At 41.3% G+C, this 25,305-nt stretch overlaps 1 protein-coding gene across 4 annotated transcripts in view; it reads right to left on the minus strand.

Moving 5' to 3' along the window:
• PRKACB (protein kinase cAMP-activated catalytic subunit beta) overlaps positions 1-24,893 on the minus strand; it is a 75,249-nt gene extending 50,356 nt beyond the window's left edge. For 2 of the 4 annotated variants that reach the window (XM_032696140.1, XM_032696139.1), the window contains exon 1: positions 15,449-15,657. In XM_032696140.1, the coding sequence (XP_032552031.1) occupies positions 15,449-15,494 (46 nt within the window). In that variant the 5' untranslated portion in view covers positions 15,495-15,657. Of the gene's footprint in view, positions 1-15,448; positions 15,658-22,418; positions 22,651-24,699 lie in introns of those variants that run through there. The other 2 variants (XM_032696145.1, XM_032696144.1) reach the window with 2 other exon arrangements.
• Between the last annotated feature and the right edge of the window lie 412 nt (positions 24,894-25,305).

Here is a 25,305-nt window from a genome sequence, read left to right on the forward strand (position 1 = left end):
AAAATACTAAAATGCATAGTTTTTCACCTGCAATAGACTTCACCATTTACTAATTAAAGCAACATTATTATCCTGAAATATGAGATTAAAGTATCTTCTTGAATTACAAAGTGTTAAAAAGCACCCAATGACAGCCTGTTTCAACAAGATGTACCTATCAGTTTTCTTTTTTAGAAGTGGAAATGTCTTCCTGATTACCTGAACGGGTACAGTTTAGTACGAATGACTGACAATCTTGGCTGTACCAGAATTTAGAAGACAAAAGACAAAACAGGAGACAGGGACATGGTATATAAACACCTGTTGGCAGGAAAGCCACATCCAAAACTCAAAATATTTTCTTTTTGTGAGAATCTTAGTAGTGCTTGTCATTAAAATAACTCAGTGGAAAGACAGTAACATAAAATACTCTTCAATAAAGAAGATATTCATATCTTTTACGTCGCTACATGTGCTAAAATAGAAACACTGAATTAAGACAAACTGTGTTGATCCTCATAAACTAATTTGTTCATAAGATATATTCTCTTTGTTAATACATCCCAAGTAATACTGAAACATATAGCTTGAATGAATGAAAATGCTGTACTTCCATCATCTAACAGAAGACCAGAATATCAGATTTCAATGTAAAAAGATTTTCAGCTTCTTAAAAATGCTTTTATTAAGAGGCTGAAATTCTTTGAGGTAAGACACAAGTCAATTGCACCATGCTGGCATGAACAAGTGCCAGGAGAACAACAGAAGAAAAGCAAATTCTTTACCTATTAATGACATAGTTTAAAAAAATTCAACTTTGACCATAAATGTACAATTTTTTTCTACCCTTAACCAGACACCCAAATTCAAAATACAACTACCACACCACCACCAGCAGACTGCAAATAACTTACGGCATATTTATAAGGACGTTACATCCATTATGTTCAGATCAAAACTGCTGTGTTTGGAGCAGCAGTGTGACCCACACATACTGAGACTCAAATGAAAAACTAAAAAATTCCCTAAGAGAATAAATATTTCAAATACACTTTATTCCCTTTTATATAAATAAATACACCTGCTAAAAACAAACAAACAAACAAAAAAATACCAAAAAACCCACCAACAAACCACAACATATTAAAAGACTTTCCCTTGAAACAGGCTTCTTATTTTGGCTGCCTTATCAAAATTGGTGACTAAGATGTGAATGGAACAAGAACTGACCATCATCTCCACTCTTTTGTACATTCACTTGTAAAAAGGTAAAACCGATATCTGATTTCCTGTTATACCTCACATAACTCTACAGACTATTCATGTACATTACAGAATTTTAAATTACTAATACACGAAGGCTTTAAGATGCAACTGTTGATATATTAGCTACCATTTCTTCCCATTTTTCTAACTTCAACTCCAATGTATCACTCGCCAACATCGTATTTGTCAAAATACAATCAAATGTTTACAAACAATTATATTGCCTAGAACATAATCCTATTTGTTGTAATAAAACTGTTATCCTCCTCACTTTCTCTAACCTGAAAAATCACGATGATATGGAGGGAGGGTTGTTTGTTCAGGTTTTTTGTGTTTTGTTTGGTGAGGTGAAATCCTGATAGAAAAGTTCTAACATTTAACTTGGACCACGTGCAGTGGGGATAATAAGATCCCAAGTGACCATTACAAAATAAATATTAACTTATCCATAACATTTGAGCCACCCATCTCTTTAGAAGTTTGCTGTTTTCAGGAGCTAAAGTGGTATTATGAAGTTGTTCCCTTCAGAAGAGTTGGGATTAGGTGGTGGTGGGTTTTGGGTTTGGTTTTGTGTTTTCTGTTTTTAAGCAGATGTTTGAAACCAAGTCGTTTATTAAAGAAAAAGTTATATTAAGTAATTGATGGCAGAAATACAGAACATAATCTAGCCAAGTAACTGTTGTGCTTTTCAACCATAGGACAGTGCTGTATGATGATCTGGTTGAATTTCTAAATTGGCTGTAGCCCCAATTACTTCTTGCTGTTGTTTAAAGTGTTTTTTTTCAGGACCTCTTTTAGAAGCAATTTTATAATTTCTGGTGGGCAAGAGCTTTCAGAGTAGAACCTGACTTCTGCTGGCATGATGTTTTTTTGAAAAAAAACCCAAATATGTTTGTACTGTCTCCAGCTTGAGGTTTGAGGCTATAATTATGAAACAATCTTCTACTTGCTGCTCGTGGAGTACTTACATGACCAATTTTCTTTGGCAGTAAAGCTGACTTGAAAAAACCCTGCCCTTACCAGCCCTGCTGCTCTGCTCAGAGCTACGATTTGCTGCTTCTCCTGTGCTGATACAGCTGTTCAAGGACTGCTCTGAAGTGCCACCAAAATAGTAGTTAAGACCTTTGCCCCCACCTGGCCTGGCTGTTTTAACCCTTTAATTTCATGGACCTCACTTAAAACACTGCCCCACCTTGTGCTGGGCTGATAAAAAGCAGGGATGTGAAACAAGGGTGAAATGCTGTTGCAAGTGGATTTTGCCATCGAAGAAAACACAAGTGTTTCACTGAAGGGAAGGAGAAAGCACTGATCTCAGGTTTTAGATATGTTAACATAAGACAGTTTTTAATTTGAGGGACTCTTTGGAGCCTTCTCTTGAACCAGAGATGCTGCTGACTGACTGAGTAATGATATGCATCACCATACCATTCTCAAATACTATCAGCAAAAGCTGTCCCATTTTTACTTACAACTGAGACTAAAACAGTTTTTGTATCATTTTAGTTCTGTTAAATGTGATTACCCTCATGGTCGTCAGAGCACAATCTATTTTGACAAAGATCACTAGTCTTCCTCTTCATATTTTTAATTGCTCCAGAATGTACTCAAGTATTTGTTAGGACAAATAAAACTGGAAGATGACTAATACATACACACTCATTTTAGATCCAGCATGTGAGTAGGCAGTAACAGGAGGAAGAGATGCACAGAACTGTGCAGCAGCATGAGGAGATGTGACAGAATCCATACTGAAGTTACCCTAAATGATACCGTAAGGCCACAGGTATGAGCACGGCAAATTTACTATGATCTTTGACAAGAAAAATGAAGGCACCTCTTGCATTTACCTTTTCTGCAGCTGAACTGAATTTTCCACTTAATGGTGAAGATACTGATTTTCTGCAGGATGTATTTTTCACTTAAAGTGAAAATAAAGTTCGTAGCCTACTGCTACGAGCCCTACACTAATGTCCCTTCTTTCAGAAGATAACTTGTAGTAGTTCTGCCTTTCTTTGTGTGAAAATAATTCCAAACAGAAAATAGTAGTTGGCTGATTTTCCACAGTTCTATTCAGAACACTATAATTTTCTCCACCAACTAAATCAACTCGCTCATTTCCACTAATACACACAAACTTACTTGTTCTGGTGCCAGTCCTGTTGTTCAGAGGACCAGCCCAGAACACAGTGGCTGAGGAAACAGAGGAGTCGATGTTCAGTACGGAGAGCATCTAAGTGCAAGCCTTTCACATGCAGCCCCCCTGGACTTGGACACGAGAGGAACATTTTTCACAATGAGTACTCTCAGCCATTAGAATAATTTCCACAGGGAACTGGGGGACTCTTCAACAGTAGGACACTTCTAAGGTTCAACTGGTGCTGGGTCATCCTATCTAGTACATGCTTTTGCTGAGAAAGATTGGACCAGATGATCCTCATGGTCCCTTCCAACCTGGTGTTCTATGATTCTGTGACATGCTACAGGAAAGCTGAGTAGAGCAAGTCTGTTGAGCTTGAGATTGTTTGATACGTGTGCAGCACTAGAGAGGGGTTTATAAAAAGTGACTGCAAGTTAGGGAGGACAGAATAGACAGAGATCAGTACATTTTACAGAATAAAGCCATGGTGAGAATTTGATTCCTCTCAAGTGGTGTGACTGTAGTTGGGTACCTCAAGAAGGCAGGAGTTATATGAAAAACAGTTTTGATTTCTTGTTGAATGTGCACTTAATAATGAAAAACAGACTGAGTTTGGGGAAAACGTATGCTTCAGTTGCCAAGGATGGAATATGTTCAGTATATGGGCATAAGCCAAAACTATTGGCAGTTTTTTAAGTCCAAGTAGCAGTAATACTGAAGAAGGAAGATGCAAGAAAATTAAGAAACAGTATAAATAGTCCCTATTAAATATTTAGTAATTATATAGGTATCAGCAATAGCATTATAGCTTGAGGAGTATTTTTTCTCTTCCAAAATACAGAAGCACACTAGTGTTATGTGTTTAAAAAAATAATCACTGACGTGTCTCAATGCAATGTTACTCCTCTTTGGGACCTTCACTTCTTTGCTGACACGAGCCCATTGGCTTGCACTCCAAGAATACGATGAAACATCAATCTCCCTATTTGTGATTACATCAAAAACTATTGAATGAAAGGTAGCATTAAATTTTTTTGGGGCATTTCATCGCATGGGAGAGCATATTCTCTCATGAAAGATTAAATTGCAGATGCTACTGACATCTGTTATTGTTTGGGAGGTTCTTGTTTCTTTGTGTATTTGGAGGAGTGTTATCTGAATCAGAATTACACGTCTGCTGCAGCAGCAACAACTCTGCAGTATCCTCTGATAGGAAACAATATGTAACCACAACAAAAGCAGTACTTCATTTTTATAGATGTCTGAACTCACTGGGGTGGTTTTGTGGTCTAAACATGGCTTAATTGTCACAGCATTGGATAATTTAGATCTGAACTTAGAGGACTGCTATGTGAGTACTAAAATACCGTGCTGTTTAAAAAGTACTCCCAGCTAATTGTTCTGCTCAAGTACTTAAGAAGGAACAGTAAAATTAGAACAGTTTTGAAAGATGACCTACAAGCAGATATAAATCCGGTCCTTCAAGTTGTTACAATTTAAGAAGGCAAATATGTAGTCCTAACAGTAGCCAAATCAAAACCAAAAACCACCAACCTCCCCAAACAAGCCCAAGTGAGTGAAACTAGAGAACATGCCAAGTATACTTGGCACCCACGGCAGAACAAAAATACAGAATGTAGCTTTGGGCACCTGGCATGAAGGCGGTCACCAGTGCCCTGACCTGCAATGCCACCTGTGCAGCGACAGCCTAACTCTTGACTACAGCCTGAGGGAAGGGTAACACCAGCAGAAGATTGTTGTCCTGAGACACACATGCCTCTTCCATGCAGTATTTCCGTAGGCTGCATGGCATCCAGTTCATCTTCACACCTCGCCTTGGAAAATTCCGCTGTGCCCTGTACTTCACTTCCTCACCATTTGCCCTGCCTAACCAGCAGGGGACAGGATCTCCTACCACCAGAAGAGGCACGATGCCAGGTGCACCAGCTTGTACTCTGGGCTAAATCCAGAGCCCAGCCAGGAAAAACAGGGCTGAAAGATACGAGCACATCACAATGCTGTTCCTGGGGTCCTGAGAGCCAGCTCCCTGTGGATAAGGTGGAACACACGTGTGTCATGGCCTAAATGGGACAAATGGCAACCCCTACTCCAGCTTCTCCAAAACCTCTTATTAAGATGCTCTTGGCTCACGTTTTTTCTATACATTTCCCTTCTAAGGCTCTACACGATGCAGGATCTCTTCATCAAATTCCACTGCTCTGACCAAGCTGCAACCAGGTGGAAGAAGCTTTTCAGGATGCCCTGACACTTGTGGTATTTACTTTGACCTCCTCGGGAAGAGCATCTCTGGCCAGCAGTTATCAGCTCCCTTTTCTGAGATGGGAGAACACGGACAAGACCCAGAACATATTCCACTTAGTGCTCCCTTTGGCTCCCTCCCTTTTACATTTCTTGACCCACACTCCTTTTACCAGCTGCTGCCTGGTTTTTCTCCATCCTCTTTTTCTGTAGTTTCTCATTCTCAAGAAGGGCTCTAATGTTTTATTAGGAATAAATTGGTATCTGTTCCTAAGGAAAAAGCCAACAGAAGCAGTGACTCAAAGCAGCTGCTTAGCAAATGCAAGAAGCAGGCAAGCACTGAACATTTCTCACGCCACACACAGTTTTACAGATCATGTCCTCTACCTATTCTGGATAAGAGATGTCACACAGCAATTACATAATATCCTTCACATGGACATCATTCCATCCTTGCCAACCTTTTTCTGAGTGCTCACCTGAGATGCGAGGTGTTTGATGCTCGTCACCAACAAACGGTAATAAATGAAATAGGAGCGGGGAAAAAACCAGACTGTGAACACATTCATTTAAAATTCAAGAATGTCCTACCTTAGAGTTCAATATAAAAAACTAAGTTAATATGCAAATGAAATAAATTCTGCATTTGAATATTAAATGAGCAGTTGGATAATCATGTAGGTAGAAGCAAAAGACCCATCTTCACAGAAAGCATGTCATAACAACTGGCCAAATTTAGACAGAAATGGGACTTTTCCTTCGGTACTAGCACATTCCATGCGAAAAACTGAAGCTAATTTTGTTTTGTGTTGAGTTGCATCTGATCATTAGTCCTCAGGAAATGCAAAGAGGAAGAAATCTGCTAATTTTGCCAAAGAACCTGGAGACACCCTAAGAGCCACTACAAAGCACTACACACTCTCAAGGTCCCGGGCGATTCCACATCCCGTGAAGCTGCTGGGCACTTAAACAAACTGCAAAACTTATTTGTTTCACAATTTGATAGTCACATTTGCCATTAAATTAAGCTAAATGGTCTAGCACATCATTTGACTCTGAAGTTCAGTTGACATAAACACGCAGCACTAACCTGTAGATTTTTCAGAGAATGCAGCTTGCCCACGGGCTGCACCGGTGCAGCCTCCACGGCTTTAGAGTGCTTACCCCATAGTTCCTAAGCAGAGGAACAGTGCTGGGGTCTGCAGAGCATGCACAGCCCTAGAGCTCAGTGAGACCCCCACTTCTCACGAAACAAGTTTTCACAAGGAGCAAATGTACAGCTGAAGCATTAAAGGTTTAAAAACTGCCCAATATAGTCCTCAACAAGTCAATGAAAAAATCTCCTTTTATCATAATGACACCAGTTAGAGGGAAATACCATGATCTTTCAAATGGGCTTGGCATGATTTTAGCTATGTAATGCTTTTCCGCGCTCTCTCAGGACCTATCCCATTTTTCAACGACAAACCCTGATTAAAACCTCCATCTCCCACATTAATCTATGGATCAGTTAATAAAATGCTTGAATACAGGTAATTTGCATTAAAAACTTCATCTTAATGACAGACTTTGGGTGCAGTTAAGTCCCATTTTTGCCCTGTGCAGAGTCAGGCTAGATTATCATATGCTTAACAATCACAATTTACATATACAATACCCCTGTTACTGCTACCTACTACAAGACAAAGAACTTCAAACTGCTTCATGTTATAGTAATCAAAACTAGCCTTAATTAATATTACAATGCACCTGCTGATGTACTGGAGTACATACACCCTTAATTATGTCATTTCATGAGAGGGGAAAGCAAACGGATTCTGGGCACAGGCAAAGTAACAATCTTTCCTATCTTTCAAGTTTCCATCTTTGTGCCAGAAATGCACTTTCCTTTGTTTTTATTCCTTGAGCCACACAGCAGCTGTGGATGTCTGTGGGTTTACAGACAAGGGTTAGCAGCAAGTGCAGTTGGTTAATGAGTACACACTTCCTGGAAGCAGCTTAACCTGAATGAAATAAAACATACAAAAAGTTCCTGATGTCCTCTGTTTAAATATCATAGTATTTTAACAAAAGGGTACAAGTTAACAAGAGGCAGAGGAATAACAGAACTAATGTTTACCTTTACAAATCACCCAACAGATTAGATGTTCATTTATCTAGCAGAGTGATGAAGGAGGATTTTCTACGTCTCTTGTTTTAATATCGCAGGTAAGATATCTTGCTATTCAGTGTTAGTCTATCACAGAGATATCATATCTCTCTGAAGAAACAGTCAGTGCAAGGTAGAACAGCACCTCTCTGCCCTTCCTAAGGGGACAATTTGGCTCAAAACTGCCCATCAGTCTCTCTCTGGTAGTGAACAATTACATCACAGAAAAGACTTATGCTTTCTCAGAATCTGGACATCCATTTGGCTCTAACATGCACCCCTGACTTTCTGAAAAGATTTTCTAAAATGCACAAAACTATTGCTCAGGACTACAGACAGATGATATCCAATGTAAGGAACTGGTTGTTTATTCTGAAGTCACAAAAATTGTGGCCATTAAACCACCACCCCCAAACATAATAAATGCCAAAATCCAAAACAACAAGGTGTTTCCACACCTTTGCTGCACGGCAGAATGTGAAGCAGTTGGTCTAACCCTTACTAGATGTATATCATGGAATATGTAGCAGAACTCATTCTATCCGAAACCAGTGAGCCCCTTGTCCCTCTGGGCAGGGAAAAGCAGAAAATAGTTTAATGGAAGAAATAAAAACTTTGGTACTTGGTTTGAATATCAAATTGGCAAAAAAAAAAAAGAAGTTAAATACAAAATGAAAAATAAAACAAAAAACCCTCTTCTAAAATATTATTTTCTTTAAAATCCACCTGATAATTATAAAGACAGAAACAAGCAACATTTTGCTCTGTTTTTCTCTATCTTCACATAGCTCTAAACGTCCAACTGCTAGGTGCTAACACCTCTCCCTGAAAACCTGAAGTCTTGAAGTAATTCATTATATGAACAAAGACAGATGGGAAAGTGGTGGTTTGGAGTAATCATTTTTCCAAGGAGTTAGCAGAGTGAGGTCTTAAAGAGCTCAGCGCTAAGAAAATACACTCCTTTTTCTTGCCACCGGACTATTTCATTGCCAACAGAGCTTTCAGTGCCTCCTTTGAATCTGTCTCTTGCCACCTGACACCTCAGTGAATTGATTTGCCGTGCAAAATAATTATGGATAAAGCAAAGAGATAAAACCCACATAGTTTTCTGCCTATGTAAAACAGCTTTACAACGGATCGGAAAAACACGTGAATTGTGACCCGTGAAGGGTCTCAGAATAAAAATGGATTTTTCAACAGTGCAAGTCACCAGATGGGTTCAGCTGTTTTGTGAAACCTTACTCTTAGCGGACGTTCTTCTGCTGAGATGCTGAAGAAACAGCAAGTGAGATGCCAAAGAGAAAAGCCAAGATGAGCACTAAGAGACCGGTGTTTACCACTGCTCATTCCCAACACCACAGGCAGGGCTCTCCCAGCATCTTTCTTTTAGCTCCCTGCACAGCATACCCTCTAAAGTGCTGTCCCAATTCTCCTGCTACACAAACTAAGAGCCTCCCTTTCATCTTTTATTTCCCATCTGTTTGTATTCACCTTATTTTCCAAAACAGAACACATGAGTTTCAGGGAACAAATTTTGTTGTGTTTTTACAAACAAAATAGGGTCCTAACTCATGAACACCAGGATAACACAAATAAACAAAATCAGAGAAACGTGTGTAATCCTTTCCAGACAACAGCAGGAAAAGGCAAAAAAAAGAGAAATAAACTGATTTTGTCTTCTAGTTTTGCAACTCTAAGACAACGCATTCCTCACTTTACTTACCTCCTCACAGCTCCGCTGCTACTTTCCCATTCCTCAGGAAACACTTCTACCTCACACTGTAGAAACTGCTATGGTAGGAAAATCCTCGCAGCACAGCCTGCAAGCACAGCAGCACAGCAGCAGAGCAGCACAGCTCTCCTGGCAGCAGCAGCAGGCCAGGCAGCCCTGCTCGGTGCCCTAACCCAGCTGCACTGCTACAGCTGTCTGCTACCTGAGGGGAACTGGAGCAGGAAGCTGATCCAGGTTAACCAATGTCCTTCCTGCTTTCCCTTTTCTGCAGGGTTATTTTTAACCTAGATCAATCTCAAATTCAGTTCACCTTGTTGTCTCAAACAGTTGCTCCAGCACACTCGAGGGCACAGAGGCAAGAAGACAAGTGGCAAGGGATAGAAAAGCACAACTGCAACTAAAAGAAATGCCTGTGAAAGAGCACCTTGCACCTGTAACAAAGACAACGCTTGAGAGCTTGACTCTTTACCAAGTTCCAGCACTAAAGTTCAAAAGTTTATATGGAAAATCCCCACTGACTCAGGGTTCCTAACACTGAAAACACTGCAAGCTTAAATGCTAGAAGCACTGATTAAAAAAATACAGTCTACTCAGATCTGATCTAAAACTCACCTGCGGTATAGCAGAAGCAATTTATTTATCAAACCAACAGCTGCAGTTTGGGGAAAAAAAAAGCTTGTGGACAAACAAGTCCTTCATGATCTCTGGAAAAGATGTAGGCAAAGCACAAAATCTGACAGCCACCCAAAAGCCTTTCCACATCTCTGTCCAAAGGAGAGATGTCACTTAGAGAAGAACTTCACTCCCTGGAGGCTCCCTGGCACGGCGTGGGCACAGCCCTCTGCCCCGGCAGGGTGGCCCGGCAGTGCTCCAGCCCTACGTCCTGCTCTGCCCACATTCTGCTCCCTGTACCCATGAGATGGGGAATTTTTGCAGCATAGCCCTAATTAGGCTAAGGAACAAAGTGACTGTTGCTAAAAATAGAAGAAATATGAGTATTTTTCAAGATATTGCTTTTGATGGTGTCATTTCTACAAATGTGGATATATGGATAAATTAACAAACAGTAACAGACACCCAGGAACAAGGGAATGTCAAGTAATTTCAAATATTCTGTCTTTAAAGCAGCCTGAGCCTGTAATAATGGCCTAACCACAACACCTAAACACAAACTAATTCATCACTTGGAGGTTCTTGTGACCTTTTGTAATGCTACCACGTGGCTATCATTTATTGAGGGATAACCTCTCTCTTTGCTAGTCCAAGATGTAGATAAGTATTTTGGTTTGAATCCAAGCAGAATTTTCAGATGGTGCATACTGGTAGTCTACGTTGGCGATTACAACAAGGAGTTTTCAGATATTTCTTCAGCAAGTAATTATGACTATTTCTGATATTCATAGACAGAGTTCCTTATTGCTGAAACCTACCTGATCAATAAAAAAAATACAAGACCAAAAATATTGGGAAAGAAGTTTTAAATACATTTTGTAGAGATATTAACCATGGAGACCATATCCAGCATCAGTGGAATATATTATTAATTATTAATTACCCTTATACAATATATACTATAGCTGATGTTCTAAAATGTGTAAACAAGGCTCCAAAAGCTATCATTTTCAAAACCAGAGAGCATAAGCACAATGAGCAAGAGAAAAAGATGGTATCTGTTGAATGAAACTACACTCTGATCAAAAAAAAAGAAACAGGGTCTCTGGAAAAGTGACAGAGAATCAGCACCATGGGATAGCAATGGATATGGAATTTTCACCTCTACTTCCCCGATTTTAATCTAATCAAGGTCAGCAGTGACAAAGCCTTGCCTCATCCAGTCTTTACAAGAAACAGATTTGTGGTGTCTTTGGTCCTTAATGAGTCAACAGCAGAATGACCCAGCACTGGAATGCACATGAAAAATAAAAAAATAACCCATTCCTAAAAAATGTACCCTGAGGAGGTTAAAGTCTACTGGGAAAAGAAAAAGGCTGCATCTTCCTGTCAAGCACACTTCAAAGGAGCACTACTTACAGAATGATTGTAAGAGTTAAAAAGGAAAGAGTTGACTAAATAGGAACTCTGTCATACTGAAGATACTGTAGTGGAACACTTTGAGGAGGAGGAGGAGTGAATGAACATAAAACTCACGTGCAGAATACACATCACACACACTGTACTTGGCTATTTAAAGACCACAGAAGTCAAAGTTAGTAAAATCACGTTAGATTAATAAATCCTCACGCACTGGAAGCTGGAGATCTGGCTACCAGGTAACAAGATACGTACACAGCATTATGCTTTGAAAATTGTGTAGTTTACTTTTAAAATACATTTTAAGAGCAATTTGCTACCACATATTGCTACAGAAAGAGCAGCAAGGGCCATCTGAATCCCAGCAAATAGAACTCAGAAGCCAAACCCATACATTTCAAAATCTATTGGAATAAGAGAAAGCATACAAATCTTCCAGTCACCAAAGAGTGTACTCTAATCCCCGGGTCTCTAACCCAGCTTGGTGATCACAAAGAAATGGAAAATATCACAGCTAAGTGTTCCTGTGTTGGGAGGAGGGGAAGGCGGGGGCACAGTGGGGAACTGGGGGGGGGGGAGCAGAAACAAACAAAAAATACCCAACAAAAACCACAAACAAAACACCAAGGGAGATTACTATCAGTTATAGCCAAATTTCTTGCTGTCATGTATGACATTATCTGCATATCTAAAGGGGCAATAATTCACGGCCATACATCATCATTACTTTAAAAATCTGTAGTATTGAGTTATCTGAAGAAAAACACACACAAAACTTTCTACAAACTATACAATTTGTTGGCCTGACATTCCTTCTACTTTAAAAAGGAAATTCTAGCAAAGTTACAACATTTCTGTTTCCTTTAATCAATAATGATCTTAAAAGTACAGATTCACTTACTGAATTAAAAAGTTACTATGTGGCCATTTTAAACCTAAGACACAGATTGTAGTTATGTTTCATGCTACTTCAACAAATATTCCAAGATAATGAATAATAATTAAGCTAACATTTTCCTGTATTAATCACAACAACCTAAGGTAGACTCCCTGTAGCCTTTTAACAAAATGTAACCTGCTTTTAACTTCTAGATTGCAAAAGAAGTTGTCAACTACTGTAAATTGAGCAGCTGAACAAAATCCCAACAAACAATGAAGTGAATAATTAAATGAATATTAGGATGAGGGATCAAACTTAGAATAACTTTTATGGCAACTGATAATTGCTGTCTTCAGATTTCAGAAGACAGTACTTGTACCACTCTTCTACAGGGCTCTGAGAATTTGCAGGCTGCTGTGCCCCATAGAAACCATGAAGTTGTTTAAAATGGGTACACCTAAGCTTCTCTTTACTAAGGGATAACTTTAATTTTGGTCCTCCAATCAAAATCCAATGCACATTAGGAAGACCTGGAGCAGAAGGGCATAGAAAGAAGGACGTAGCAGATTACACTGAGGCTTTCCATCTCTGTATACACACAAGTCTCTTGTTCTTCTGCTAACAAGCCCAATTCACTCTTTTGGTGGCTAAGCTGAGAAACTTCACCTGCATTCAGATTTCATTCACCTGCAACTTCTGCCTAGAAATACTCTAAAACTTTGATCCAGTCTGCTACTGGTGTTCACATACAAATGGTTTTATCCACTTCATAGCCTGAGTGAAGTAACAAGTATTAAAGGTATCTGAATAACACATGAAAAACTAAAATAAACAAGAAGAATATAAGGGCCACGCTTAGGTGAACAGCATTTACTGTGCTGACCGCAGACAGTGAAAGAGGTCTCAAATTACACTTCATGAACTAGTAAGTATAGTTATCAGGGGAAGCTGTGTTACCCTTCATTGTTCTTTCTGGGACCTCAGCATGTCCTTGATCCATGCAATACCATAAGCTTCATGCGTGGATCAAGGGCATAACATCACCTTTACAATTCAAACCTGGATATTTATCTGTTACCACTTCAAACAACTTCATTTTAAGTGTCCTGAAGTCTGGAATATATGCTGCTGAGGACAATTAACACACAAAACTGGAAACTGGCTCAACGAGGCAAATATATATCAGAAATATTAAACCTCCATCACATTTTATGTTTCTTTAGTTTTTAGTTTCCACGTATCATTTGAATAAATTACAATCAACATTTACTGATAGTAAACCAAATGTTGCAACTAATAGTTTATTGTGTGCATAGTCTTCATATGTTATTGATATTCCATAGTAAATGAATAAGTCTTTCCCAGCAGTATGTCACTGATGACCAATTTTTTCTCCTAGTTACAGAAGTTGTATCATTATAGAGCTTTTTACTGCTAAATTATTGAGTAACTGAACGTCTGAGATTGATGTCTGTAGCAGCAATTCATTTTTATGCTCTGTATAACAAAGGGAGAGAGAGGGAGTTCAAAAAGAAACCCCTTCTGCAACTTAAAACCACTGTATTAGGTATAAGAGCAAAGAATTAAAATGGAAGTAAACACTGTGTGTTGTGTTATTTAACTGCACAGACTAATAGCAGTAGAGTTATTGTGAAGTACTTCGAACAATCCACCCTCTCTCTCTCCACACATATCTTTATAGGTAGGCTAAAATACTTCCCGTCAGAAATTAATGCACTCAGCTAAATATATAAAAAGGCCCCAACCCTAAATAATAGTGGTCAAATATCATAACATACTTGGATGGTGAATTCTATAATAAGGTGAGATAAGAGGCAAGACCGGAAAGACAAAACCACATGTCAGAGCTGGGTCGGCCAAGCGAGCCCCCGGCCCCACAGCTGGAGGCACCCCTGCAGATCCTGGGAAGGCAGAGGAATGCCGTGTGGGCAGGCACTGGGCCTATGCAAATCGGGTTACCCGGTTCTACCCCAGACCAACAGTAAACACAACAAGAGTAAACAAATTAAAAAAAAAAAAAAAAAGTAACTTGGATGTTTAAAGTTCTTTTCCATTTAATGCCCAAGGATTTCAGTAACAAGGGGTATTGTGGTCAGAACATTGAGCTTGCACAACTGCCTGCTCTCCATCTCTTTTCTCTTATCCATCACAAACATACCCTAAGTTTTTCATTAGAAGCGAAGTAAGGAAGTTATCTTACTAAAAATAAAGTCTAAGTATTTTTTTCGAACAACCAAATCGACTTTATATAATTTAAAGTTGCGCTGAAATACTTCGACGGGAAAAAAAAACTCAAACCCCAAACAACACAAACGAACAGAAACACGAGCATAAAGCTCCTGCCATGGCGAGTTCGGATCAATGCTTTTGTCTTCCATTTTACCCAGGGCTCAGGAGAGCAGCGTTGCACCGAGCGCTCTCCGGCGCGCTCCCGAGCCATGTAAACACGCCCGGGGCCGGGGCCGCGCCGCGGGGTCACCGGGGCTGCACGATGCGGGCGGGCACACGAGTTTCTGACCTATATTCCCCGCAGCGAGATGAAAACCCTCCCGCCGCAGACGGAGCGCGGCGGGCGAGAGGCCTCCCCCGGCGGCAGGGTGTGTTCGGGGGTGGGGAAAGCGAGCGGGCCGGGGCGAGGATGGAGGCTGGAGGCAGGCGGAGGCGCCGGCACCTGCCCGCCGACACCGCGGCTCCTCCTCCGCCGGCGCGGACACGGACACGGACACCTGCTGCGGGACAGCCGCGCGGACAGCGCCGGCCTCGGCCGGGCCCGCCCCGCCGGTTCCGCGAGCCCCCGCGGCGGGGCCGGGGCCGGGGCCGGGCGGGCTCCCCGCGCAGGCCGCGCCGGGCCGGGGCCGGGCCTGGCGGGGCGGGGGGCTCGGCCCGAGGCCGCGGGGCCTGCGGCGGCGCGGGGCGGGCGCGCCGGGCCCTCCTCCGGGAGCGGCGCCCGGAGGAGGAGGCGGGCGGAGGCGGCGGCCGGTCCCCCTCACTCACCGCTCTCGATCTCGTTGCCCTTCTTGGCGGTGGCGGCGTTCCCCATGGCCGGGCCGGGGCGGGGGCGATGCCGGGCGGAGGCCGGGCCGGGCTCGGCTGGCGGGGCGGCGCGGCCCACGGGCGCGGCGGCGGCGGCGGAGCTGCCCTGGCCCCGCGCTGGGTCTCTGTGTCTCCGGCCGCCGCGGAGGAGGAGGCGAGCGCTCTGCCCCCTCCCCCGCCCCGCACTCGGCGGAAATGACGGCCGGGGCGGCGCCTCCTCCCGCTGCGCCGCCCGCGGGGGCCCCGCCGACCGCGGCCCGGCCGCTGCCACTGCCTCGGGCGGGGGCGGCCCCGGCCGGCCCGGGGCGGGGGCCGCGGGAGCCCCGGGCGGCGGCCCCGGCCTGGCGGCGGCTCCTCGCGGGGGCAGAGCCGGCGGGGGCCCGCGGCCTCCCCGCCCGCCTCCGCAGCCCGGGCCTGGCGGGCGGCGGCCCCGGAGCGCCCCCGCTGCCGCAGGGCAGGCCCGGCCCGCCCGCGGGGCCGCGGCGGGGGCGAGCCCGCCGTGCCCAAGGTGACCCCGCGAGGCCGCGGCCCTGCGGCGCCGCCCGCCCCGCGCCCCCGAGCATCCCCGGGGACACCCGCCGGGGCCCGCGCCCCGCGGGCGGACGGGAGGGAACTCGCACTTGCCGCCTGTTCACTGAGTGTTTTTACGTGGCTCATCAGACTATAGGAAAAAAAAAAACGTAGAAAGTAAGCGGGCTGCCAGGAAAAAAATTTTTTTCCTCCCCCCCTTTAGCTGCCACCCATCATAAATAGCTACAGCTACGCATTTTCAAGCGGTATTGTGACTTTCAAGTCGATGATAGCTCTCTTTATATATTTACCATATGAAACACTTTGAGTGTTTTAGCTCTGGAAGGAAATGCTTATCAAAAAAAAAAAAGGCTCTATGTGAGGAGAGTGGAGAGCAGAAGTGCTAATCTTATGGATCACAAACTATATATTCTGCCAGGACAATGTATGTCATACCCATGTTTCTGGCAGCCTTCTTTCCCCAAGGCTGCAGGAATTGCTGTGGCAGCAGCCGTCCAGGCTGTCATCCTTCACAGAGGGGCTATCAAAATCCTCTCCCAACACCGTGGGCTGCTTGCCTGTGAAGCACATGCTGTCACAGCCCAATACTGAATTTCCTTATTCTCTAAGACAGGATTTTATACATTAATGCCCACAAAAGCACATACTTCTAGGAACTTTCCAGTCTCCTGAGACTGTGCAGTGGAGTACATTGTATGTGAACACTGGGCAGATTTAGCCAGCGTGTGGCTCTACCTTGACAGTTGGACAAACTGCCTGGATTATACAGCTGCAAAGTTTTGGGAACACTAACCAGAATTATCTTGATGTTTTGTAGGTTGAGGTTTGATCAATGAACTTTTCAGTTAAGGGACTTTCTCTTGAATTTCTTCACCTTTACACTTGCATTATCCTGATCTGTGTGAAACTACTTGCTTCAGGGGAGTACCTGTGCTTCTATGATTAAAGAAGCAGTCTCTGAGGAAGCCAGGTCTTTATTGCTTTGAAGATCAGAAAGAAGATGTAGACACGGTGAGGAAATAACCTGCAAACCATTGGAGGCGGTGAAGCTGCTAGTGTTGAAGAGAGCTGTCTCATTTTGCCAAAGCTGGAATCTGTGCGTTCTTTAGGCACTTACCCAGAGGTTCAGCGATTAACTGGTAATTCACTGCCAAGCAAAGGCATGTAGTTTGCAATGGCCAGATCTGTACCAGGAGGAGAAGTTAAGCATGGGAAAAGGAGAGGGTACTTTTGTCATCTATCATCTTGATCACTCATACAAGGACAAAAACCAGAAATCTGAGATGCTGTAGTGTTTAAATAAATATCTGAAGATGCTATCTCAGAGAGGTGAAGATCTTATCCCAGTTTTAAACATTTTCCCCACTCCAGCCATCATCATTTTCATTTTGGCCAGATTGAGTCTGAGTCAGCTGATTTTCATCCAGGTGCTGACAGGCATTTTGATATCCTTGAGAAGACAGCAGCAGCATCACTAACAAATGAGATGTGCTGCAGCCTCTTTAGCATATTCTTGTCTTTACAGCTCATCCCTTCGCTAGCCAATTATGCTGCAGAGGCTGCACATGTGGGGATCCACCGAGGTCCAGTAGTCATTACTGCCCTTTGGGATTTAGTGGACAAGGATCAGTTGGTCATTGCACGTACTCCAGCAAAATCCTACATATACACACCCAGCACCACATATATATGTGCACCGATGCAATGACACCGGTTCTTAAGTAAGCACGTGCTCTGAATGCACATGGAGCACTGATGGATTTGCATAAATGCTTATACCCAAGCACCCTCCTAATCAGAAACATTACAAATATAAGTCAACTGTGCTGTGAAACAATAAATGAACCATTTCCACGGCCCTGGCATTACACATCTCGCCAAAGATAACAGAAACAAGGAATTAGGGCTGGACATTTGTATTCTCATTCACACCACTTAGACAAATGCTATATTAACAAGTTAACACTCGTTGATTGCAGAGCATACTAATGTAGTATAGATTATAGATGTTATGTATGTATAATTACTTAGCATTCGGACTGTCAACTCTTATTCTAGCCCTAATCTTCAGTTGCCTTAATTTTCTTAGATAAAATCCTTTTATGCTGAAATCTCTCATATCACTGCTCATACAAAAGTAGTTTGTCTTCTTTCTTTCAAGACAATTGATTAAAAAATCAAATAATGCAAATATGAAAAATGTTTTCTTTGGGTATGTTAAAATATTTCACCGAGAGTGCAATCTAAAAAAATTCAAATTCCATTTGTTTTGCTGATCTGTATGAGATTTTAAAAAAATATACTCAGCTCAGCAGTTTTACAACTCTATGCATTTAATGATGGAGTTTCAGTGACTCTCAGCAGGTTTTCATCCACTTTTCTATATATTTGTTGGGAATCAATAATATCAGTTAGGAATATCATAGTAAGACCAGTCTTTTTCTCTGATAAAGCTGAAAGCTCTGTAGCAGATGTATAGTTTCCTCATGAAAGTCGCATATTTTACTCTACATAGACTTAGAACTAAAAATGAGAGGATCATTTCAGGACAGAAAAGATAAATTTCTGCTAGATCAAAGACTCTCACGTGCTTTTAATAGAAATCACCTGTTCCTATGGTAATGACTTCTGGAGCCACATATCATTTCACTCCATAATAATTCTGATTTCTAGATGAGATAGCAGCATTTCTGTAGCAACTACAGCAGTTGTTTTCAATACACATTTGAAACAAGTCACTAAATTTAAATCATTACGCATCTTCTTTTTCTTCTCTGGCATTTAAGGTGTGCCTGCATTGCAAGGGATTGGCATATACAGATTGATGGGTTTGCCCATCTGTACTAATAATTCTTACCCTGAGGGCGTAGGCTCTGCTCAGGTTATGAATACATACCTGCCTTAGTTGTAATTCTCTTTTTATGGCCAGCCTGCCTTACCATTGCAGCAGTGCCTGTAAACTGCAGGGTTTGAATACCGTTAGACTGCTCTTCCCCAAATCCCACATTTCTGCATTTTTGAATACCCCTAGCAGCCTCCTTCTCTGTTCCTAAACAGACTGATATATTTGGCATTTAACTCTTTGTTTTCCTTTCGGGTTTGTTCCAGGCTCCTGGCACATTTCCCGCTCTCAGCTCACCCTGCTCTGCCAGCGTGGGATGTTTTTCTAGCAGGTTGCTAACGTGCCAAGGAAGCATATGTATCTCTTTGTGAATATGGAAGATATTTTTCCAGATTTTACAGCTTCTGACCCAGAAACAGGAATATTCATCACTGCAGCATAATTTCAGATCTGCCAGAATATATCCATTATGTCATGTAGGCGTTGCTAAGGGAAAGGATGAACGCAGGAGTACAGCGATTTCCCCTGCTCCCTGCACCGGCTACACAGACAGCATAAACCCCAGCTTGGCAGGTCAGGCCAAATCCACTGATGCCAAATTCAGTCCTGTTGAGGACCCACCGCCTCAGAGAGGAGTGAAAGGTCTTACATGGCTTTTCCACAATATCTGAGATTGTCAGCCCCTGAATCCACAATGAAATTAAAGCAGCTTGGCCAAGAAACTTTCTCTGCCAGATCTGAAAAATGTTCTTCAATGCCCTTCAGCTGGGAATCCAATGGCATCTGGAGCCTCAGGAAAGTGTTCCAAACACCATAATTTTGAGGGACATTTGGTTCAAAGGAGGGAGTCTTAATTAAGGGCAACTTGGGCTTCCTTCAGTATGGCTAGGTACACTTAGAGTAAAAAGCTCCAAAGGAAGTTTACCCAGCAGCCAACACTTCACTACTGCCCCCTTCCGTCTTGGCATGGGATGTTTCCCAAATGTTTCCCAAGATAGCCAGTGGTCAAAACACCCCATGTAAATATAAAAGCAAGGGAATTATATATTCCTTATTGATTTTTAACTACAGTTTCACCACAAACCTCTCAAGAGCCCTAAAGTTGCAAGGTGGGTTTTTCCTGATGTTTTAAACTTATTTAAAGAAACTGGCACTATGCTTTTGCCGTCAGTATTGCCCCTTGACAAGAGAGCATTTTATCAAATTTTCTATGGATAGTGACTACATATTCAGTCATAGGAGGTGGCAGGTGCTGTCTTATGATCAACGTCCTGCTGAGTAGACGTGTTTTTTTCAGAGATAAACCTACAGCCGTCCTTAGTGGGCAAGTGCAGCTACTCAGTTCTCAGCCTTTATCTCCCACGATCATTGGGCTCAGTGGGTGTAGTCTCTTCATATCAGCCAGGCAGCACTTTGGTCAGCTGCTTGTAACTGTTCTGCAGATTATTCCATATTTGTAGAAGATACTGCCTGCAATTTGTGATTCAGAAGAAATTCCTAATTACTGTTACAGAAAATTCATACTGACCTGTCTCTGTAACTGGCTTTGTGATCATTTTGTGGGTATCTGGCTGGCATCAGGCTCATTTAAAAATTTCCTTATTGCATCAAGAGAAGTCAATGATCTTAAGGCCTTTTTCTGACCTAAATAATTCTAGGATTCTGTAGTCCTTGATGTTCTACACAGGTGTTCCAGGTTTTTTAAGTCCATGATAGATTGCTCAGCCTAAGAAAGCAACATATTTCACATTATCTTGATTAGCTGCACTTCTGAAAATTGATTTTGTACATATTGAGTAGAGGAAAACAACAAACAAACAAATGCACATTTGTATGTATTTTTAGTAGTTTAGCAATATATTTGTTTTGCTGCACGTTAACTATAGGTGGAATGAACATAAATCAAAATTGATGATATAGTTGTCTGACATTAGATTCTCGTTTAGTCACAGAGATTGATAGAAATTTGACTTCTTGTCTAGTCAAAGTTATTTTAAATGCATAGCTCTTAAAAAACCTGTATAGTAAACCAGTTTCAGGGTAGTTGACTTAATTATCTGCATGCTTACCATCATTGAGAGGTGACCAATATTTTACTGATGATTGTTTGTTCTTACTGTATATTGAGACTCTGAATCACTTACCTTCTATGGAATAAAGAAGATTAAAAACAAAAGTAGTGATGTTTTTAATTTATCTTCTTATGTCTTTCTACAGAGATCTCCAAGTTATTACAGCTGTTAATTTAAAGTAGACTGAGCTATGTTAAATGCCTCAGTATCTATTTTTCTTCAGAATTAAAAATGACCTTAATTCAATGTAGCCTACCTCACTTTGGAGTGAAATAAGCTAGGTCAACTGAAGGTCATTTAATTCTAACTAAGAGAGTTCACCACAAAGAGTTCACCGAGTTTTGTACATATTCTGCACCAATAAGTGAGTAATGATGAGGAACTAGTAGTCACATATCTAATCTAAGCTTTACTGTATTCTGCTCAAATGCATGTCCTGTAAATTGTGTCCCACTGTCACATATCACAGTATTGGGTAAAGAAGTCTAGCTAAAAAGGTTCTTAATGTGTAATCAGCTCTTCTGCTGTAGTATCTTTAATAGTGCTATCTAAAAATAGGAAAACAATCTAAGATGGTTTTCCTAGTTTATTATTTGTTTCTAGAAGCATATTTTTAAAACAGAAAAAAAAAATCACTTTCATAAACCTTTAATTTTACCACATTATCTTTCTACAGCCTGTTGATTTTCTCTTAGCACAGTTGTAGAAACTGGAGTTGGGCACATATGCCTAACTGAAGGTGGTATGTCCCATTTGCTCTCATCTTCTGCTGCAAGTGTCTTCTATTCCAAAGAAAACAGTCATCCAAGGCAGCAACGTGCAGTTGTTCATGGTTCAGACCTCTGGCACTTACAGTCAAATTAATACAAGCTTTGCTTTTCAGCATCCTCCATCTACTTTAGTTGTGTTGTTATTCCCTGATTATGATTTCAAGATCTGTGTGCTTTTCTGCCTCTAACATCTCTGTCTACAGTATTTTGAGCTCTTGGCAATATCTAAGGTTTCAGAGCACTGTCCAGTCCAACACTTATTCAGTACTAGTATCTTGGCAGATTCTAAATTGCCTCATCTGGAGTCTGCTTCTCCCAGGAGTCTATTTCTGTATTATTTGCTCCACTTTCTGCGAAAACCGGTGGCTTTTTAAAGTTTTAAGGGTCTTTTTAGTATTTTTTTAATCTACAAATCTTCACCAGATCTCCCCTAAGGCAGGCTAATGTCATGCTTTATCGGACCCTCTAGCAGATAAAATTGTCACCCCAATCTTATAACGTACAGGATAGTTTTAAACCTTCAGGATCAAAGCATATAACATTTCTATGCTTCATTTTTATTTAGACTGCAATACCCCTCATTTTTTTGTAACAGCCTCATGAATATCCTCCTTCTCTTGGGTTTTTGAGAGTCGTTAAATACACCAAATGCGTCAGCGCTTGCTATTTCCAAAGGAAACCTCCTTCTGATAGACTTGCTTTTAATAAACACTTACTGCTTTCAGATGCACACTGAAGGTTCTTGCCTCTTTTCCAGTAGTTTCTGGTATTTCCAGAGTTCGAGCTTTTCAATGCTTCAATTTCTTCTCAGTGTCTTTTTTGATTTCTTTTTACTGCTAGTGCCATGAATGAGGAGTCGTTCCAGGCTCAGAGGGTTTCAGTAGATGTTCTTTAATCATATGTGTCTGCAGTGCCTTTTCCTCACACTTTTAAACCAGAAAGCTAAATCTCAAAAGAACATTTAGACCAGTAACCTTTCATTAGGAGAAATAATAAGAAAAAAATTATAGATCATATTCATAGGTGTGAATCTATTGAAAACATTACTGAAAACAGTAAAAGCCACTTTGCATATGAAAAAAAGCAGCCAATAAACCAGTCTATAAAGTTTATTTACTATTTTTAGATTGCTTTTGGCTTAGTTTGACTGACAAAGCTAGAAGAAATATCTATGGTGCTAGCCAAGTAGAACATATTATCCTCATTAGCATAAAGAAGTGATTATTCAAGTAGTTGTAATGTAAATGTCAATGTAAAGCTTTTTTCCTCTCAGCTCCACAGTCTAGAAGCCATTGGCAGAATGTGCTTTGATATGGGTAGATATTCTGCATATTTGATAGATGCAATGACTGATTCACCAAGAAAGGGAAGTTGAATGTTTTCAAGCATTTTTTTAATCTCATGAAACAGAGAACTTTGACTTCCATTTGCATTTAGTCCAAGCCAGATTTTCTTTTAGCTCAGTTTCACATCTGAAATGCTGAGGTAATTTTCTCATAATAGTTGAAATAAATGTAGAGCTTCCAGTGAAACTTTTATTGTTTTAATCCATATTAAAAGATGGTAACCATGTGAAATACAGGTTTGGTTTTGCACATGGTATTTTGCAATTGGTATTAAGTAGTCTGATTTTTAATAATTACATTTACAAGAAAGAGTTCCATTCCATTTTGTGCAAAGAGTAGATCCATTCCCAAGTAATATATTAAGACCAGTAAATGTATACATATAAAAATTATCCTCAAGAATTTCTCATTTCCAATGCTGTAATTTCTTCTGAATAATTTCAGGTAAAAAAAATCAATCAGGGTCTCTAACAGAGGATGTATAGGAATCTGACTGCCTTAGAGATAACGTCTGCACTTATTTGTTATGCTCGGGTGCAACGTTTTAACTCAGAGGTGATGGGATTTTATGTGTAGATCACTTGAAATAGCTGCTTTTTTGTCCTTTGATATCTCCCCTCAGAAATCTTCCCTTCAGTCTACTTTGTCACAGTAAAGTTATCCTGTGATTTAAACATAATTTGTTGTTCCTCCTAGTTTACTTCTTTATATTGCTAAAAATATTTCCATTCCTCCCCAAGAAATGTCCTTTTCTGTACCCCAAAGTCTTAATATGCCTTTAGACTTACACTCTGCTTTCCCCCCTTTTCTATCCCTTTTGCCCACCTTCATTCTCTCTCCCACTCTCTTCCATTTACTTGCTCTTTCCCTTTACTGCAGATTTACTACCAGAATTGCTATTTTGTAAGAGGCGTTCACAAACCAATGGCATTCAGCAGCACAATGTTTAGCATCCCTGCCTCCTCCAAATATTTGGTACATTAGATCTTATTTTCACTACTAGTGTTGAACAAAGATGCAGGTATGTCTAAATCAGCCAGAGCCCTTCCTGGTCATTAGTGAAAAGACAAAGCAGGTTTCTGATCCCCTGGCACACACAAGCAGAGGCCAAGGCCATAGAAGCCATTGCTGAGGAGAAGCTGTTTTGCGAAGTGTCAAATGGAATCTTGATTTCTTCATACTCAAGTGAAGTTTGGCCATCAGTGACACCAGGATGTCACCTGTAACACTGGGCCTGGGTAGGTTTTCAGGTTTTGTGCCTGTTACTCCTCATAAACTAGCTCAAAGAAAATACCTTTGTTGCATCCTCTCTTTCAATGTTTTCATAAAAATTTCATCGATTTATTGAAGAGACAAGGGTATAATTAGCCATATCCACTCCATCAAAGTTAGCATGGCATGGTATATTGAATGGGCACAAAAGACATGTTAGAAATGGTTCTCTTAGGTAAATAATTTATTCCTGTAATACTTGGAAATGCTAAATCCAGGCTGCAATTGCTCTCCTTCAGTTTAAAACACTTCCCCTATGGAGAACGAGGGAAGGATATTTTTTTTCTATTTGCTGGCTTTTTGAAGGGGGAGCTAAATAGTTTATATATTGATCCTTTAACATGCAAATATTAATAACATAATCAATACCAATACTTACCATTTACGCAGTGCTTTTTCATCCACAAATCTCAGGGTTAGATAGTCAGGTGAAGCAAGAAACTTCTGAAAGTTCCAGTGGTGTTGGAGAGCAGCAATCCCAATGGTAGCTGGGATCTCAAGGGACGAGGGAGGAGAAAGGCTGGAGGAGGTTCAGGCAGAGCAGCAGGACCCCTTGGAGAGGGAAGCTTCACCCTGCCATGGAGAAGAGAGCATGGTAAAGGAAAGAAATACTGCAAGACAGAAGAGAAGGAGGTTTGAAAATGGTAGAGAGAGGAAAATGAACCCGGGAGAATTGGAGCACATGCAAGTGCAGAAGAAAGAAGAACAGATAAAATAGTAATGGAGGAATTGTAGAACGTGCTTCATGCAACAGGAAAATATGGCAATATGGTCTTTTAAGAAAGAAAATAGGAGGAGATGGTAACCTCTCTCATTTGGAGAGAAAGGTGTTGCTTATGAATGGGAGAACCTGTGATTTTGTTACGACCTGGACGATGCACGCACAGTCCGGGTTCATCCCTGCCTGTGTCTGCTCCATGGGTGGTGCTGTCTTTTCCCTGATGGCTCTGAGTGGAGTAATTTGCAGACTTCTGGTCCAGATGCA

This window comes from Chiroxiphia lanceolata, chromosome 9, assembly GCF_009829145.1.
Source record: "Chiroxiphia lanceolata isolate bChiLan1 chromosome 9, bChiLan1.pri, whole genome shotgun sequence".
Classification (NCBI taxonomy): Eukaryota; Metazoa; Chordata; class Aves; order Passeriformes; family Pipridae; genus Chiroxiphia; species Chiroxiphia lanceolata.